The sequence below is a fragment of the Acomys minous genome (genome assembly GCF_964271855.1).
Source record: "Acomys minous genome assembly, chromosome: 4".
Taxonomy (NCBI): Eukaryota; Metazoa; Chordata; class Mammalia; order Rodentia; family Muridae; genus Acomys; species Acomys minous.
Genome location: NC_140486.1, coordinates 50,400,057 through 50,416,669, shown reverse-complemented (window position 1 = coordinate 50,416,669; position 16,613 = coordinate 50,400,057). Strand labels below are relative to the sequence as shown.

Below are 16,613 nucleotides of genomic sequence, written 5' to 3'. Positions count from 1 at the left end.
GCTTTTCCGGAGGACCTGCGTTCAATTCCCAGCAGCCACATTGGCGCTCATGACTGTTTGTAATTCAGTTCCAGGGGATCTGACACCCTCCCACAAGTGCACATAAGATCAAATTTAAATAAATTATATGAAAGAGAGCCATTAAATATAGCCAAGTCATCCTTTGAGTACTTGACTTTATATTATTTAAATATTCTTGAGCTGGGCACAGTGGCGCACACTTGTAATCCCAGCACTCAGGGAGACAGAGGCAGGCGGATCTCTGTGAGTTCAAGGCCAGTCTGGTCTACAAAGTGAGTCCAGGACAGCTAGGGCTACACAGAGAAAGACTGCTTGAAAAAACATACATACATACATACACACACACACACACACACACACACACACACATAATCTCTTACAGTTTATACATACAATACTATTCCTTTTCCCTCCCTTTGAGACAGGGTTTCTCTGTGTAGCCCTGCCTGTCCTGAACTCACTTTGTAGACCAGGCTGGCTTCGAACTTACAGAGATCCTCTGCCTCCCAAGTGCTAGGATTAAAGGCATGCTTCACCAAGCCTGGCTAATGCTAATCTTAAAAAACATTTAAATCTGTATTCTCATATTCAGTGACATAATACTGAAAACATGTTCACATGTAAAATACCGTTGGAGCAGATTTAGAGTTTAGGGTACATTTCTCCTGTAGTGATCCATGTTTATCAAAGATTCGTACGTCTTTAAGTGCTTCCTTTCTGTCTGTGTGTCCTCGTTAATTAGCACATCCATCCCATTTAGTGTCCTAGATGTCGTTAGTTAGAGTAATGCCAAGAGCTTCATACTCTTGCAATTATGAGGTAGAAAAAACGGAAAAGGATGCTTTCACTTAAGACCACATTGATAGACTGTTTTAATCATGAATTGCAACCATGGCGCACATGAGCCTCCACTTTGTGACTTAATGGTCAGTGAACTGATTGATCCTACTTTGTGTGAAGAATATAGTTTTATAATCCAGAATGATCTTTGGGGTAGGAAAAGGGGGGAGGAGGTGCTGTGCACTTATGAGAGTAGCTGGTCACATACTTATCTAGTTGATTTGGAGCATTTAATGCACATATAGTGTTGTGTTCCAAATTTCATAAAATTCTTCTAATGAACTAAGGTAACTTAAATTCTAATGTTATTACATTTAAATATGTCTGTATGGACTTCCTGTTTGCTTGGAGTAGGTGCGTATATCTGTTCTAGTTATTTGTGCCTAATCAAGATGCTAAGCTTTTTGTTTGTTTGTTTTCCTCCCTGGCTTTTTGAAACAGGGTTTCTCTGTGTAGACGTTAAGCAGCTGTTTTTTTGCTTTTCAAGACAGGGTTTCTCTTGTAGTCCTAGCTGTCCTAGCCTGCTTTGTAGACTATGCTGGCCTCGAACTCACAGAGATCCAGATCTGCCTGTCTCTGCCTCCCAAGTGCTGGGATTAAAGGCGTGTGCCCACACCTAGCTGTTGTTAAGCAGTTTTATGTTGTGACTTTTATGCCTTATTTAGTACTTAGTGCGAGGTGCTTTGTATGCGTTATCCCGTTTTTATTCCTCCAAGTGCTAAAGGAGCTGCAGTACTATCCCTGTTTTGCAGAAAGAGAAAGTGAGTACAGTTTACAGTAAGGACACAGTAAGTGGCCAGGGAGAGCAGGCCAGGAGATTGATAATCGCTGAGCTTCACCTTAACTCAGCCGTGTAACCTCCTTTGTGAGCACCTTTCAGGCTAGGTTAATGCAGATGTGTCTTGATATGAATAGAATCCTTATAAACAATGCTTGAATTAATTAATTAATTAATTAATTTATTTATTTATTAGGAACTGAAAGATGTGGGCCATCGTGATCAGATGGCTGCAGCTAGAGGAATCCTGCAGAAAAATGTTCCAATCCTCTATACTGCGTCGCAGGCGTGCCTGCAGCACCCTGATGTTGCAGCCTACAAGGCCAACCGGGACTTGATATACAAGCAGCTACAGCAGGCCGTCACAGGCATTTCTAATGCAGCCCAGGCTACTGCATCAGACGATGCCTCCCAGCACCAGGGCGGCGGCGGTGGAGAGCTGGCATATGCTCTCAACAACTTTGACGTAAGTTATATTTGGGAGGAAACTTTGGGCTCTTCACCAACTGCCAAAAGATAACTGGTTCCTGGGGGAAATATGATCAAGGCTTGTGATGAAAGCCCATTTTCCAATTAAATTTGTAATCTAAGTGGAAAGAAATTGTTATGAGTCATAAGTTTACTTTATTGTAACTTGGCTTAAAGCATTCTGCCCCTCTCCCCCACCTCTTCCCTCCCCTACTGTGCTTAAACTTTAGGATTTTTTTATATAACATATGTTTCCTCGTGTGGTTCTTTTTCCTTTTTAATATGCTTCTTATTGGGACTCTGAGTCTGGTTCATTCCAACCAGGATGTTGACCATCTGGCAAATGTGCATCTGTGTTAGGTATAGAAGCAAAGTGTGTGTAGGCTTTGTCTCTAGGGAACTCATGGTCTAATGAGAGATGCAGACAAATCATACTGTTGCCATCTTAATCTTACCTGATGGCCTTGATAGATTTCTGTTTTCTGTGATTTGCTTTGAACCATGGACACAAACATTTAGCAACCTTGAAGCAGTTTTTTAAAATTAATTTTTTATTATAATGCTTTTGTAGATGGTGCCCTAGATCTCCGTGTATATGATATGTGTCTGTTGTACTTTTTCCTCATATTACTTAGTGTGTTGGGCTTTGTTTTTAATTTTAGCCCAAAGTGAGTCATGGCCTCCAGTAGATGGAAGTGGTTTCAGTTTTTGTTTTTGTTTTTGAAACTGGTTATGTAGCCTGCCTCAGCCTCCCCATGTGCCATCGTGACTAGCTTTATTTTAAGCCAGTTGTTGGAGAAAACAGTTATAGGTAGCTATCATCTTTCATAATGTTTTGAAGATTGGCATCAAATGATGAAATGTATTTTGTTTTCACCACCCCTCCCCCAATCTTCCTTGTGCGTGAGCTTGGGTAATTGGTTCTTGCTGATATGCACTGATTCAGGCCTTTTCATAAAGCATGGAAAGAGAAGGTGGTGCTTTGTCTAAAGACCATGGTATTGACGTTGAGTTTTTACCTGGGAGTTTTGTTTTATTTTATTTTTTGTATTGTAGAAAATTAAACTCAAGGACTTGTCAATGCTAGGCAAATTACCACTGTACTTGGAATCTAGTTCTTATCCCATAGAGTTAAACATAAATAGCCCTTATGGTCGTTAGGATACATCTTGTAAGTATCGGTGCTACTGTGTTCTTCTGCTTCAGATTTGGTAACATTAGGTATCTGTCTTTTCAAGGTACTAAGGAGCATGTAGATTAGAACACCCACTGTTTTAGGATCACAGTTTCTTCATTTATAAGATGAAGGGCTGTCCTAACTGATCTCTACATTATATTATGTAATAGTATTAAAACCTACGGCTCCTTGTTCTTTATTTATGCTGTCCAGAAATGAATGCACTTTGTGTTTGTCCAGAATGGCCGGTATTTGGTTGTCTCCTCCCCAAGTACTGGCAGTGATGGAGATTGAAAGCAGGCCACACACATGGGTAGGCCAGTGCTCTCTCTGCTGATGAGCTATATCTCCAGCGCTGGATTCAACTTTGATCAGAGAAATCCTGTAATAACCACTTAGCAAGAAAAATTGTTAGGTAAAATTTAGTCTAATAATTAACTGAAGGTTACACGATCACTTTCAAATTTGAAGGTTTTTTGGAAAGAGAGAAATGTTTACTTACTGAAAAATACCAAGGTTTTGGCAGAAAAAAAAACCCAGCATTTAAGCTGAAATGCTGAAATTAAGGAAGGAAACTAGCCGGGTGTGGTGGCGCCCACCTTTAATCCCAGCACTCGGGAGGCAGAGGCGGGCGGATCGCTGTGAGTTCGAGGCCAGCCTGGTCTACAAAGTGAGTCCAGGACGGCCAAGGCTAACACAGAGAGACCCTGTCTCGAAAAACCAAAAATAAAATTAAAAAAAAAAAAAAAAAAAAAGGGAAGGAAACTAAAAATTAAAGCCAAGATATTTACATATTTATATAGACATTTATTGGTCTGAAGGTCAGTTGTATTTAATGGGTATTTGTATAATTGATTATTAGTTCATTATAAATGCATTTCCTCAGGAACAAAAGTCAGTACTTTAGTTGTTTAAATTGTTTATGGTCAAACAGATCTGTCTTGTAGTGGTTATATACTATGCATAGAGTTCTTATTTTCCTTACAATTGTCATTTGATAATTTTAATAACCAATATTATACAGGCTGACCTTTAGATGTTGAGGAAAAGTGTGTACCCGATACATTGTGTTTGCGTTTAGGCTGTTTGGTTAATAGTGCCCTCTTTAAGTAGTGATCACTGACAGGGATGGCCTTTGGTAATAATGCTTTTTAGCTCTTGGGATTACATCTTGATATTCCTGATCAATACTTAACTCAACTTTTGAATAACTGAGGGAACAAAAATGAGTATTAACTTCAGTAACACTTTTTCTTTAGAAACAAATCATTGTGGACCCCTTGAGCTTCAGCGAGGAACGCTTTAGGCCTTCACTGGAGGAGCGCCTGGAAAGCATTATTAGTGGAGCTGCCCTGATGGCTGACTCCTCCTGCACACGCGATGACCGGCGCGAGCGCATTGTGGCTGAATGCAATGCTGTCCGCCAGGCTCTACAGGACCTGCTCTCAGAGTACATGGGCAATGTGAGTGTCAGAACCTCCCTTTGGCTGAGGTTTTTTTTTTTAAATGACTGATGGTTGCCTGCCTGCCTGCCTGCCTGCCTGTCTGTCTATCTATCTATCTATCTATCTATCTATCTATCTATCGTGCTTTATCTATCTATCTATCTATCTATCGTGCTTTATCTATCTATCTATCTATCTATCTATCTATCTATCTATCTATCTATCTATTTATCTATCTAGTGCTTTATTTGCATGTGGTGCTGGGTAGATGGCTCAGCTTGCCATACAAGCATGGTGAATTGAATCGGGTCCTTAGCACCCTTCTAAAAAAAGCTAGGCAATATGGTGCTTACCTATAATCTAGAACTGGGAGGTGGAGGGAGGAGGATACCTGGGTCTTTTTTTTTTTTTTTAAAGATTTATTTATTATATATACAGTGCTCTGCCTGCATGTATGCCAGAAGAGGGCACCAGATCTCATTATAGATGGCTGTGAGTCACCATGTGGTTGCTGGGAATTGAACTCAGGACCTCTAGAAGAGCAGAGTCAGTGCTCTTAACCTCTGAGCCATCTCTCCAGCCTGATACTTAGGTCTTTTATTTCTGGCCAGCCAGTGTAGCCAATTTGTGCACTCTCAGCTCAGTAAGAGACCTGTCTAAAAAGATAATATGGAGAACTACTGAGGAAAACTAGTACTAGAGGCCTCCACACACACATGCACATCATGCACATGTGCAGAAGAAAATGCACACCAAAAAGAAAGTAATATTATAAAATTTGATGTTTGCTGGTTTTTGGGGGGGCAGGGGTTGAGACAGGATTTCTCTGTGTAACCTGGACTCACTTTGTAGACCAGGCTGGTCCCAAACTCACAGAGATCCACCTGCCTTTGCTTCCAAAGTGCTGGGATTAAAGGCGTGTGACTACTCCCTGGTAACATTTGCCTTTTTTTAACCATAGAAAATACTGTAACTTTTGGTTTTTCTGTCTTTTTATTTTGGTTCTTGTCTTTATGTGCCCTTCCTTCTCCTTCTTTTATGCTTTTGCCATTTCAATCATGTAGCTTTAGCATAAGTTTACTATAGTTTAGCTTGTACACCCCGTCTTTTGCTGTTCCTTGGGTTTTTCAAGACTGGGTTTCTCTGTGTAGCCCTAGCTGTCCTGGAGTCTCTTTGTAGACCAAACTGGTCTCAGCTCAGAAAGACTTGCCCTGCCTCTGCCTCCCGAGTGCTGGCATTAATTTAAAGGCATGTACTATCACACCTGGCTGTATTTTGCTCTTCTAGGGGAAGGAATAAATAAATAAAAGTATTTTGAAGTATTGCCTGTGCTCTAACACTAGGCTGACTGTCCCATGCTTTGTGTAAATAGCAGTAGATCTGAACCTTTGGCTGTGGTGTGCTGCGTGTGAGAGACCTCATCCTTGAGCGCTTGATGTAGTGAAGATAAGGCTGCTGTGTACAATAGAAGACGGTTTCATTAACTATTCATACACTTTAATATTTTTGAAAATGAAATCTTTTAAAGGGAGAAGTGATGAAACAAATTAGTTATTTCTAGTGGTTTCATTTTGTGTTTTACTTATATAATTAATACTTTCCCAAATAAGATATTGGACATTGTTTTGTTTTGTGTTTTTCTCATATGTTCTTTGCTGCACATCTTGCTTTGTTCACTCACGTGCCTTTATAAATGAAAGGGAAATGTGAGCCAGGATGGTGTTGCTAGGGTGAAGATGCGTGCCTTTCTGGTTTTCCCTTATTCAACCACATTGTGAAGCTAGTGAGACATGTCATTTTGTCACTGCCATGGTTTGAGTGTAGGTGGTCTACCTAAGAAAAAGGAAATTGGAAGCTGAGTTAAATAGAAAATGGTTGATCGTGCTGGGCGTGGTGGCGTACCTGTAACCCTAGCACTCTGGGAGGCAGAGGCAGGCAGATCCTTATGAGTTCAAGGCTGGCCTGGTCTACAAAGCAAGTCCAGGACAGCCAAGGCTTCACAGAGAAACCCTGTCTAGAAAGAACCAACCAACCAACCAACCAACAAACAAAAAACAGCCCATGCAGAAAATGGTTGGTAAGTCACGGTAGAAATACGGGATGCATTAAAATGTTTGGCTGTGCTTAAACATTAAAAACATGAAAGTATGTAGGTTGAACAGTGGATGCTAATGCAGGAACATGAAGCAGAATGGGTGTATGGGCCATCTGCTGTTGTGCGTAGAGCTGAAGGCCACGTACACGTGTTTAGTGTGGTTGTGACTGGTGACCCACTTTGAATATATTGCAATAGAAGGATAATAATCATATAGAGCTTTCTGAACAGTCTACAAAACAGCCCTTGAATTATGGCGTTGCTCAGACTCTCCACCCTGTCACCCTGGTCATGAGTGATCCGACTTCTCTCTTGGGTGAAAGTGCAAGTAGTAGTATTTTCTCTTCATGTTATGGATGTAGGAGAATATATTGAACATTTATACTGAATATATGCTGAGACTATAATGTAGCACTCTTAGGATAATACTTGATGTTTAGGTGGAAATTGAAGTATTGTAGTATGAAAGAGCTTTTCTTGAGATTCAGATTGGGAATGATCCTTGAGTATATTTCTTCTGAAGATAAAACTTCTTATGTATTTCTTTTCATCAATTAATGTAACAAGAAAAGGCCCAGTCTTGCCTAGAATTAATAGAAATCCAGGAGTGATGGCCCACACACCCACAGGATTTCCCTGAATTCCAGGCTAGCCAGGGATACACAGTGAGACCTTGTCTCGAAATTAATGGAGTTAGGGTTGAGGAGAAGGTCCCATGGTTAAGAGTGTTTCCTATTCTTTAGAGGACCTGCCTGTAACTCCAGTTGGATGCCTTCTTCTCAATTCTGATGGCATCGCACCCTCACACACAAACCCGCATACAGAGACGTAAAATATACCCAAAACTAACAATAAAATAAAATAAAATAAAAGATGAGGTGAGGTGAGGTGGTGGCATGCATCTTTCTTTAATCCTGGCACTTGGGTGGAAGAGGCAGGTGGATCTCCAGGTCAGTTCCAGGTCAGTTAGGGCTACATAGTAAGACCTTACCTCAAAAAAATCTTTATAAAAATAAGGAATTAGGTGGCTGGAGAGATGGCTCAGTGTTTAAGAGCAGTGTCTTCCAGAGGTGCTGAGTTCAATTCCCAGCAACTACATGGTAGCTCACAACCATCTATACTGGCATGCAGATAAAGCATGAGTAGATAAGTATACATGAATAGATAAGTAAAGTAAAAAAAAAAAAAATTAAATTAAAAAACCAAGAAAACATTTACAAAAATAAGGAATGAATATAGTAAAGATAAAAAAAGGAAGGCAGTGGAACAAATTAGAAGAATGGGAAAAAGGCCTAACGAATCATAAGGCTTTTGCTGTGAAATATCTGGAAGCATTTCAACCCCCGATAACAAGGATTTAACTGGCCAGTTCTGTGTTAATATATGTCACATGCAGAGCAATGTTTTGAGCATCATGTAAGAGGAGGTATAAGACTCTGATTCCTCCTTTTTGAGACAGACAGGTTCTCTCCATAGAATTGATGAGGATGTCATTAGAGGTACAGAACGATTTTGTAGGAATTGGGACCTGTAGAAGTGGCTCATTTGATAAGGGACTGCTCTTGCTGAGCACCCAAGGTCACTGTGGTGGCTAACGACCATTTGTAACTCTAGTTCCCGAATATCTGATCCCCCCTTCTGGATTCTGAGGACACCTGGTGTACACGTGGTATACAGATGAACACGCAGGCAGAACTCATACATGTACACACAAAACAGAAAAGAATTAACATTGGCTCTTTCATAAGAAAACTTTCTAGCAATTGCAAGGAGTGGATCATTGTGGCTTTCCAGTTGTCTGCCCAGTTACTTTGAAATGAAATCTGGTGACTGTGGTTCAATGTATTTTGCTTCTCGTCTATCAGCCTTAAGTTGTGCTGGGTTTGGAGGTTCTAGAAAAAGAAAAACAGCTTTGGATGAGTGTCATAATCTTTGAGAGTTTCAAAGTAAGTGAATTGAAATTAATTAAGCTGGCTGTGCATGCTTGTAATCAACCCCATCACTCAGGGGGCTGATAGGACTGAGTTTGAGCTGTGTTTAGGCTATATAGTAAAACCCTGTTTCAAAGGGAAAAAAATAGTTTTTTAAGCCTTAGTGCTTGGTACTATATTTGCTTAAGTAAGATTTACAGTTTGATGTCGGGTTCGTTTACCATAATGAATGTTTGGGACATAAAGGACACTTAATTTTTGAAATGAAATCCATTTGGTTTTGTCTTACTCAACAGTGTTTGGTCATATATGCCTGGAGTGAGGGCTTGTAAACTTGTGAGAATAAAGCTTTATGTTGTGAACTTCCATAGCTCTAGGTCTGTGTTTCTTCTTGTGTTAGCCATTCATCATATAGCAATAGAGTACTAGAAATCTGACAGGTGATATTTTATGTAATATATATAATAACTAAAAACACAAGAAGAGGAGGAAGAGGAGAGGCAGGCAGGCAGGCAAACACAGATACAAATAAAGATACCCTTACCATCTTTAGCCTAATACAGACCTGTAACCTAAAAGTACAGTTCTAAGCGTAGGAAAACAGTTATAATGGCTATTATGCATGGATTACTGTACCATTCTGTACATTTACCCACCTTAGCTGCTTGGTTATTCAATTAGGATTATGCAATAGAAATAATATGCAAGTCAGAAACATAAACCACACATATTTCTAAATATTCTACCGTTCATTTTTAGTGCGCGCGCGCGCGCGCACACACACACACACACACACACACACACACACACACAGTTTATATATCTGAGCGTTGTGCCTGCATGTATTTCTTTGTACCACCTGTGTCCCTGGTACCTGTGGAGTCAGCAAGATCTCCTGGAACTGGCGTTGTCCCAGATCCTCTGCAAGAGCAACGAGTATTCTAAACTGCTGAGCTCCAAACTCTCTAGCCCTTCTTTGTCTTTGTTCTAAAGCATTAAGCATAGAAGTTCTAAGATTTCGGGGACTGGAGAGATGGTTCAGAGGTTAAGGGCACTGACTGCTCTTCCTGAGGTCCTGAGTTCAATTCCCAGCAGCCGTCTATAATGTAATCTGATGCCCTCTTCTGGCCTGCAGGTGTACATGCAGGCAGAGCACTGTATACATAATAATTTTTAAAAAAGATCTTTAAAAGATCTCAAAAGAACACAGTAACTGGCCATTTTTTGAATTGAACTAGACATATATTGAAGAGGCTTCATTATGCTAATATATCAGGCAGAACATTTTAATTTGATTTGCCACTAGTTTGGTGTGGAATGCACGAATTTATAATGCAGTTAATATTCACTTTGTATTATAGATAGCAAGGGGGAAGCACTCAGTTTGGATCTCAATCCTTTCTCAGCTTTGCAGTTTTTTTCCCCCATGAAGAATCACTTTAGCCCCCCCCCCAGTGTGTGTGTGTGTGTGTGTGTGTGTGTGTGTGTGTTTCTAAATACGTAAGTACAACCTGCTCAGTCTAGTTAGTACTACTTGTGTGTATGTCTTTATGGTTGACCGTTTAGTATTGGATAACCAACTGGGTAAGACTCGTCTCCAGGTCTTGAGAGTTCCTTAGCTGCCTGTAGTCTTTGTGGATGGAAGCTTTGTGGCCTCTCTCCCGTCCGGCTTAGCATGCCTGTTGTTCTCTGTTCACTTATGTTTAGGCTGTCGTGTTGGTGTGACTTTAAGGGTGTATCTTCTGACATTCCCTAGGAGACACAGTCTCACAGCAAACTTCCTATTCCTCTGGTTCTTAACACTCTTTCTGACCCCTGCTCTACAGTGACCCTTAGGTGTAGGAGTTGTATTTTAGATGTATCCTTTGGGTCTGAACCTGTGTTCTTTCTCGTTCATTTTGGTGCAAGATAGCTTTAGCTTTGGGCAAAGCTGTTGTATATTGCTATTGATTTATTTAAAATAATGTGATTGTTTGCATATAACAAACTTATGGTTTGGGGAGGCTACGTATTTATTTTATCCATAATGCCCATATATGGCAAACACCTAAAACTAAAATCTTGTTGGTTATCGTGTCTCACACTTGGTATCCCAGCACCCTGGAGATGGAGACAAGAGGGTCACGTTTGAGGCCCACTTCAGGGACCTGGTACGTTCTCAGTCAGCCTGGATACAATACATACTATGCACATATCAATGATAACTTTTTATACTAGTATCTTTTTATTCGTTCATGAAAAATTTGTTTTGAATAGGGAGGTGTCTTAGAGGGCTTAAGGTAGTAAATACTTGTTAAGATTATGGTTTTATTTTCTTAAACAGGGTTTGATGTAGAAAAAGATGACCTTGAACCTTGAACTTCTGATTCTCCTGTCTTCCAAGTGCTCTTTCAGGAGCTGGGATGGATGTTTTTGCCAGAGCTCAAGCTAGCCATATAGTGTCTGTTCTTTTTGCTTTAGGTGCCATCTCCCTCTTCCTGCTCCCAAAATACAGTTACTTAGAGGTAGATGCCTATTTACATGCTAACAGGTGGTTCCAGTCCTTCTGTGAGCACAGCTTCAGAGTTGTCCTTCCCAGGGCACACAGGGCCTTGTCTGTCAGGGCGTTCCCAGCTCCGACTTCAGGCCTGTTGTAGTGAAAATTGCCTTTTTAGTTGACATATCTTTGCCATACTATAAAATTAGAAGAGCAAAAGTTTGCAGAGTATAATACTTTTCTTCTCTGAGTGTATGCCCTTGTTTATTTGTTTGTTGTTGTTGATTTTTGGGATGTCTGTTGTCACCTCCGATGGTTGCTGACGAGTACTACTTGTCAATCGCTAGGTGGCTAATTTATTGAATGAAAAGTGGGACATTTGCCGTATTGAAACAAAGAATGTCTCTGTTTGGTCATTCTCAAAAAATGGTAAGGCCGTTTTATAGTGGGATGATTTAGAAAATGTTTTCTTTAAGTTTGCTTTATGCTAAGGTAACATCTGGCCAGTAAGTTGTCTTGCAAGTTTTATTTGCAGATGTGTTGGAACAATTAGCTTTTTGCTATAGTTTTATAGTTACACATATTCTAATTTCTGGTTTTGTGATTATTTCAGTTTCTGTTAGTCAGTGAAGTATAATGCATGCCATGACCTTTCCCCCCCCCCCCCCCAATTATACTTTAACACTGAATTCATGGTTGGAGTCACTTTTCGCTGCTTTGAGTTACATTTAATCTCAGAATTTGGGAGGCAGAGGCAGATGGATCTCTGAGATTGAGTCCAGCCTGGTTTATATAGTGAGTACCAGGCTATAAAGGGAGTGGAAGATGGGGAGGGGAAAAAAGCTGGTGAAAAATTGGACATGTAAGCCGAAACAAACCCTTTCCTCTCCATGTTGCTTTTGGTTATGATGTTTCATCAAAGCAGTAGAAACCCTGACCAAGAGATGTTTGGGAAAAGTTAAGAAAAAGGTGTTACTTACCATTATTGTGACCCAGGGCCACTGCAGTAGATGTTTAAGGATACAGTCCTTGGCATATTTTCTTCCTGCAACCACCAGCTGTTTTTATTTTATCCCACTTAGCTCCCTATTCCTTTTGTTGGACTTGATAGTACCTGAGGTGTTTCAGGTATTTCTTCTAGGATTTGTATGTAAATAATAAGATGATATTTCAGTTATCAGTGGAAAGGAAAGGAAGAAAATAGTAGAGCACAGTCAGGTCACAAGAGGTATTGGTGAGCAGTAGTATGAATGAGAAAGATACCAAGTCTTCCTCATCCCTCCCCACTCCTCTTCCCAGGCACCAAGGCTGACCTTGAACTCCTGATCTTCTGTCTCCACTTTTTAAGTGCTGGGATCACAGGGCATGTGCTGCCATGGCCTCCCTGCCACATGCAGCCTTAGTCATATATTTTAAAAAAAAAAAAAAGATTTATTTCTATATTTATTTTATGTATATGAGTACACCGTCTTCCTGCATACCAAAAGAGGGCACCAGATCTCATTATAGATGGTTGTGAGCCAACATGTGGTTGCTGGGAGTTGAACTTAGGGCCTCTGGAAGAACAGCCAGTGCTCTTAACCTGAGCCATCTCTCCAGCCCCTGCCTTAGTCATATTTTTAAAAGATCTATCATGTATAGCAAGACAGCGTGTTTATTTGACTATAATAATTTATTGGTTATGGTTTTCATTATGGCTCTAGATTTGAATGAAATTTAGTAAATTATAGTGAATGTGGTATTTTTACTGTTGTTGTTTGGGTCAGCTTGTATCTTAAAAGGTTTTTGTTTTTTGTTTTATTGTTTTTGTTTTTAATTGAGAAGTTCTTGCAATTTTAGGCACTTTAAGCATTTTGGGGGTATCTGATGGAGGTGTTGGGATTGAACCAAAAATCTCCACTCAGGCTAGACAAGCACACTGCTACTCAGCTGCGTTCCAGACTCATTTCTGTTCTATTCTACATGATTTCAGAGTCTTTGCTTTGGTGACGTCCAAAGTTAAAGGGAATCTTACTTGATAGTATCCTGTCTATAACTTTACTCATCTACCTTTTCCTTTTCAGTGCTCATTTTGGGGTACAAAACAAAGAATGACGAACTCTGGCTAAAGCAGATATTAGTACAACAGAGGCTGTGAAGCACATCGCCATTCTAAAGCACTGGCCAAGTGTAGATCTGTTTATTCTAAGTAAGAAACACACAGGAAGGAAGGAAGGAAGGGCTGGTATTGGAAGAGAGGAGAGAATAATAGGAGATAGAATCAGGAATTATCAGGGCTTAATTAGTTAACAAGTAACAGCAGCTATTTGGATTAGTGGGAATAAAAACTTACTTTACAAGCAAAACTTCCTTTTCCTGTGCTATTGAATAGCTCACCAGCAAACAAGAGACTTCAGTAAATCCCCGTGGGGTTGTTTTTCCTCTTTCTTTCATTCGCCTCTCTGTAGAAGGTACTATGTATGAAGCCAGGTCTGACTCAGACTCCAGTAAGGGTTGGAGAGACAAAGGTTTTGATCATTGCTGTTATATTATAAAATCTTAGATTGTCAGCTTTCTTCTAGGGTAGATTTAGTCTTTAATGCATTTTCTGAGGTCCAAGAAAATGAGTGGCAGAAGTAGAAATGAAGGAAACAATTTCATTTATCCTCTAGACAGTGACACATTAGGGACTAATGACTGCCAAAAGGAAATGTCAAACACTAAGCTAGTCTACTTTTTTTTGGCTACCAAGAATCCGGTGAATCAACAGTTTTAGGGTGTGTGTATTTAATGTGGGCGAAGGAAGAGAGTGCCTAACATTCTTTAATACCCTGTTAACATCACTGCCGTTGGACTTGGAGCCTGTTTCTACTTTTCTAAATCCAAGAAAGGCACATGCAACAGAATAAAGTTCATTATGGGGGGGTGTCAGACATAGCTTTGTGGATAAGAGCACTTGGCTTTACAAGCTTGACTTTAGATCTCTGCACTTGTGTGAAAGTTAAACATGGCCATATTCTGCCTGTAATCCCAGCACTGGAATATGGAGACTAGATCCTGGGACCTTACTGGCCAGCCAGTTTAGCTGAAATGGTGAAATTTAGGTTCAGTGAGAGACCCTGTCTAAAAAAATAAGGTGCAGAGTAATGGAGGAAAACACCCAGCAATCTTCTCTTGCTTTCAGACTGCGTGTGTGCGCGCACACGCACGCGCCAGCATCCCCCTCCCTTGCACATATACATGCATATAAAAAATTTTAAAAATCTAAAAATAGATACTTGGGTCAGGCATGGTGACACATACCTAGAGGCAGGCAGATCTCTGAGAGTTTGATGCCAGCCTGGTTTACACGTTGAGTTCCAGGCCAGGCAAAGCTATGAGACTCTTATCTCAAAAAACTAAAACAAAAGGGCAGATATTTGTTGTTATGTAGATTTTTTTACAGGGGGTGGGGGGGATAGTAGATAGTTTAGACTTTAATGTGTTTTTATTTAGTTGTTGGTAGATCTGAAGAAATGGTTTGTTTATATGTGTGAAAAACTAAGTTTTAATATTATATGAAAAGGTATCAAAGCTGGAAGTGGTAGCCTATGAGTTTGAGTCCTGTCTGGTGTGATGACTAAATGGTATTTCTATAGAAATTTGGGCAGTTTGTCTATCCTGTGAAAAGTAGAGAATGATTTTTCTACTTGGACATTACCAATGTCTATAATTACAGATAGATTTATGGGTAGTGTCTAAAGGGTATAGTGTGTGCAATGTTGGTCTGACTTTGTTTTGAGTACAGTAATAGCCTACAGTTTGGGGTAGCTATTTTACTTAAATTACACAAATGTTGAGTTAAAGGTTGCTGAATCAAAAACTGTTCATAACAGGACAAAAATACTTCAAGATTGCTCAGCAGGTAAAGGTGCCTGCTGCGAAGCCTGAAGACCTGATTTGGTTTTCAGAAGTTACTCTCTGGCCGCCACACCCACACTGATGTATACAGATATATACACTAATACATAAATAAGTATGTTTTTAAAAGTTCCTGGGTAGATAGATGGTGGTGGTGTACCCTGAGAGGCAGGCAGATCTCTTGAGTTTCAGGCCAGTCTCATCTGCAGAGTGAGTTCCAGGATAGCTAGGGCTGCCCTGTCCTGAAAAAACAAAAGAACAAGAGCAGAACAGAAATCCATGAACTGAGAAGTAGAAGACAGGCTAATTTTCATTTATGTTTTGTTTCCTTTGTGAAACAAACGTGGATTTGTAAAATGCAAATTGTTTGCCTTTAGAATATTTTATATTGTATAAAAATTAGGATTTTGCATATGGCTGCATACATACAGAGGTTAGAGGTCAACTTTGTAGCATTGATTTTCTTTTTTGTAGGTTCCAGGATTCATGTTTCTAGGCTTGTATACCACATGCTTTTACCTGTTGAGCCATCTCTTAGATCCAATTACCATTTTTTGTTTGTTTGGATCGTGTTGCTTTTCGAGGCAGGGTATTTCTATGTAATAGCCCTGGCTTTCCTGGAAATCTCTTTGTAGACCAGGCTGGCCTCAAATTTACAGAGATATATCTCTGCCTGCCTCTGCCTCCAGAGTCCTGGGATTAAAGGTGTGCTCCACCACGTCCGGCCATATTTTTAAATGTTAGGTTCTTAGTAGAAAGTTGTGCATATATTCACCTTTATTGTGTTAACCACATATCTAGATTTTAGAGAGGCCAAAGAGTGAGTCTGCAGATTTGGATTGAGATACTGGTAGAACCTGAAGGCCTTGTAAAGAGCCTGTAGTCAGGCAGGCGTGGCGGCAGCCCAGCATGGTGGCACATGCCTTTAATCCCAGCATTTGGGAGGCAAAGGCTGGCAGATAGGTGTGAGGTTGATGCCAGCCTCGCCTTTAAAATGAGTTCCAGGACAGCCAAGGATACACAGAAAAACCCTGTCTCAACAAAACAAAACACAAAAGTGTACAGCAGAGGTGTGGGTTTACTCTCTCGTCTCATCTGGGTGCAGCCTGCATGTTCAGCTAGCTATACAGGCCTTGTCTGGTCTTTATCTGTGAGACGCCCCAGTCTGGTACAGTTCAATAAGGTTTGGTGCTGTCTAGCAGACCGAAACTGCCATCTGCCAACCTTGCTAAACCCAAAGAGGGAACCCCTTCTTTTTGCGGGGGGCTTCTTTGATGACACATTGGTTAGGATTGGCGGCTTCCTTTGCAGCATTTAGTGACCCTGAAACTGTCACATGAGTTTGTTCATTTCTGTTGTAGACGCTGGCAAGAATAAGTAGAAACCAAGCCTTAAGATACTCTATGTAAGGCACCAACCAAGGACAAATACAGGCTGTAAACTTTAAACCCCTACCCAGATCCAGCCAATGGACAGGACAGTCTCCACAGCTGAGTGGAGCGT

General features: G+C 40.4%; 1 protein-coding gene across 1 annotated transcript in view; it reads left to right on the top strand.

Moving 5' to 3' along the window:
• The window catches only part of CTNNA1 (catenin alpha 1), a 121,817-nt gene that overhangs the window by 44,570 nt on the left and 60,634 nt on the right, over positions 1 to 16,613 (top strand). The window contains exons 6-7 of the mRNA XM_084780047.1: positions 1,836 to 2,105; positions 4,544 to 4,747. Coding sequence (XP_084636173.1) covers positions 1,836 to 2,105; positions 4,544 to 4,747 — 474 coding nt within the window. The remainder of the gene's footprint in view (positions 1 to 1,835; positions 2,106 to 4,543; positions 4,748 to 16,613) is intronic.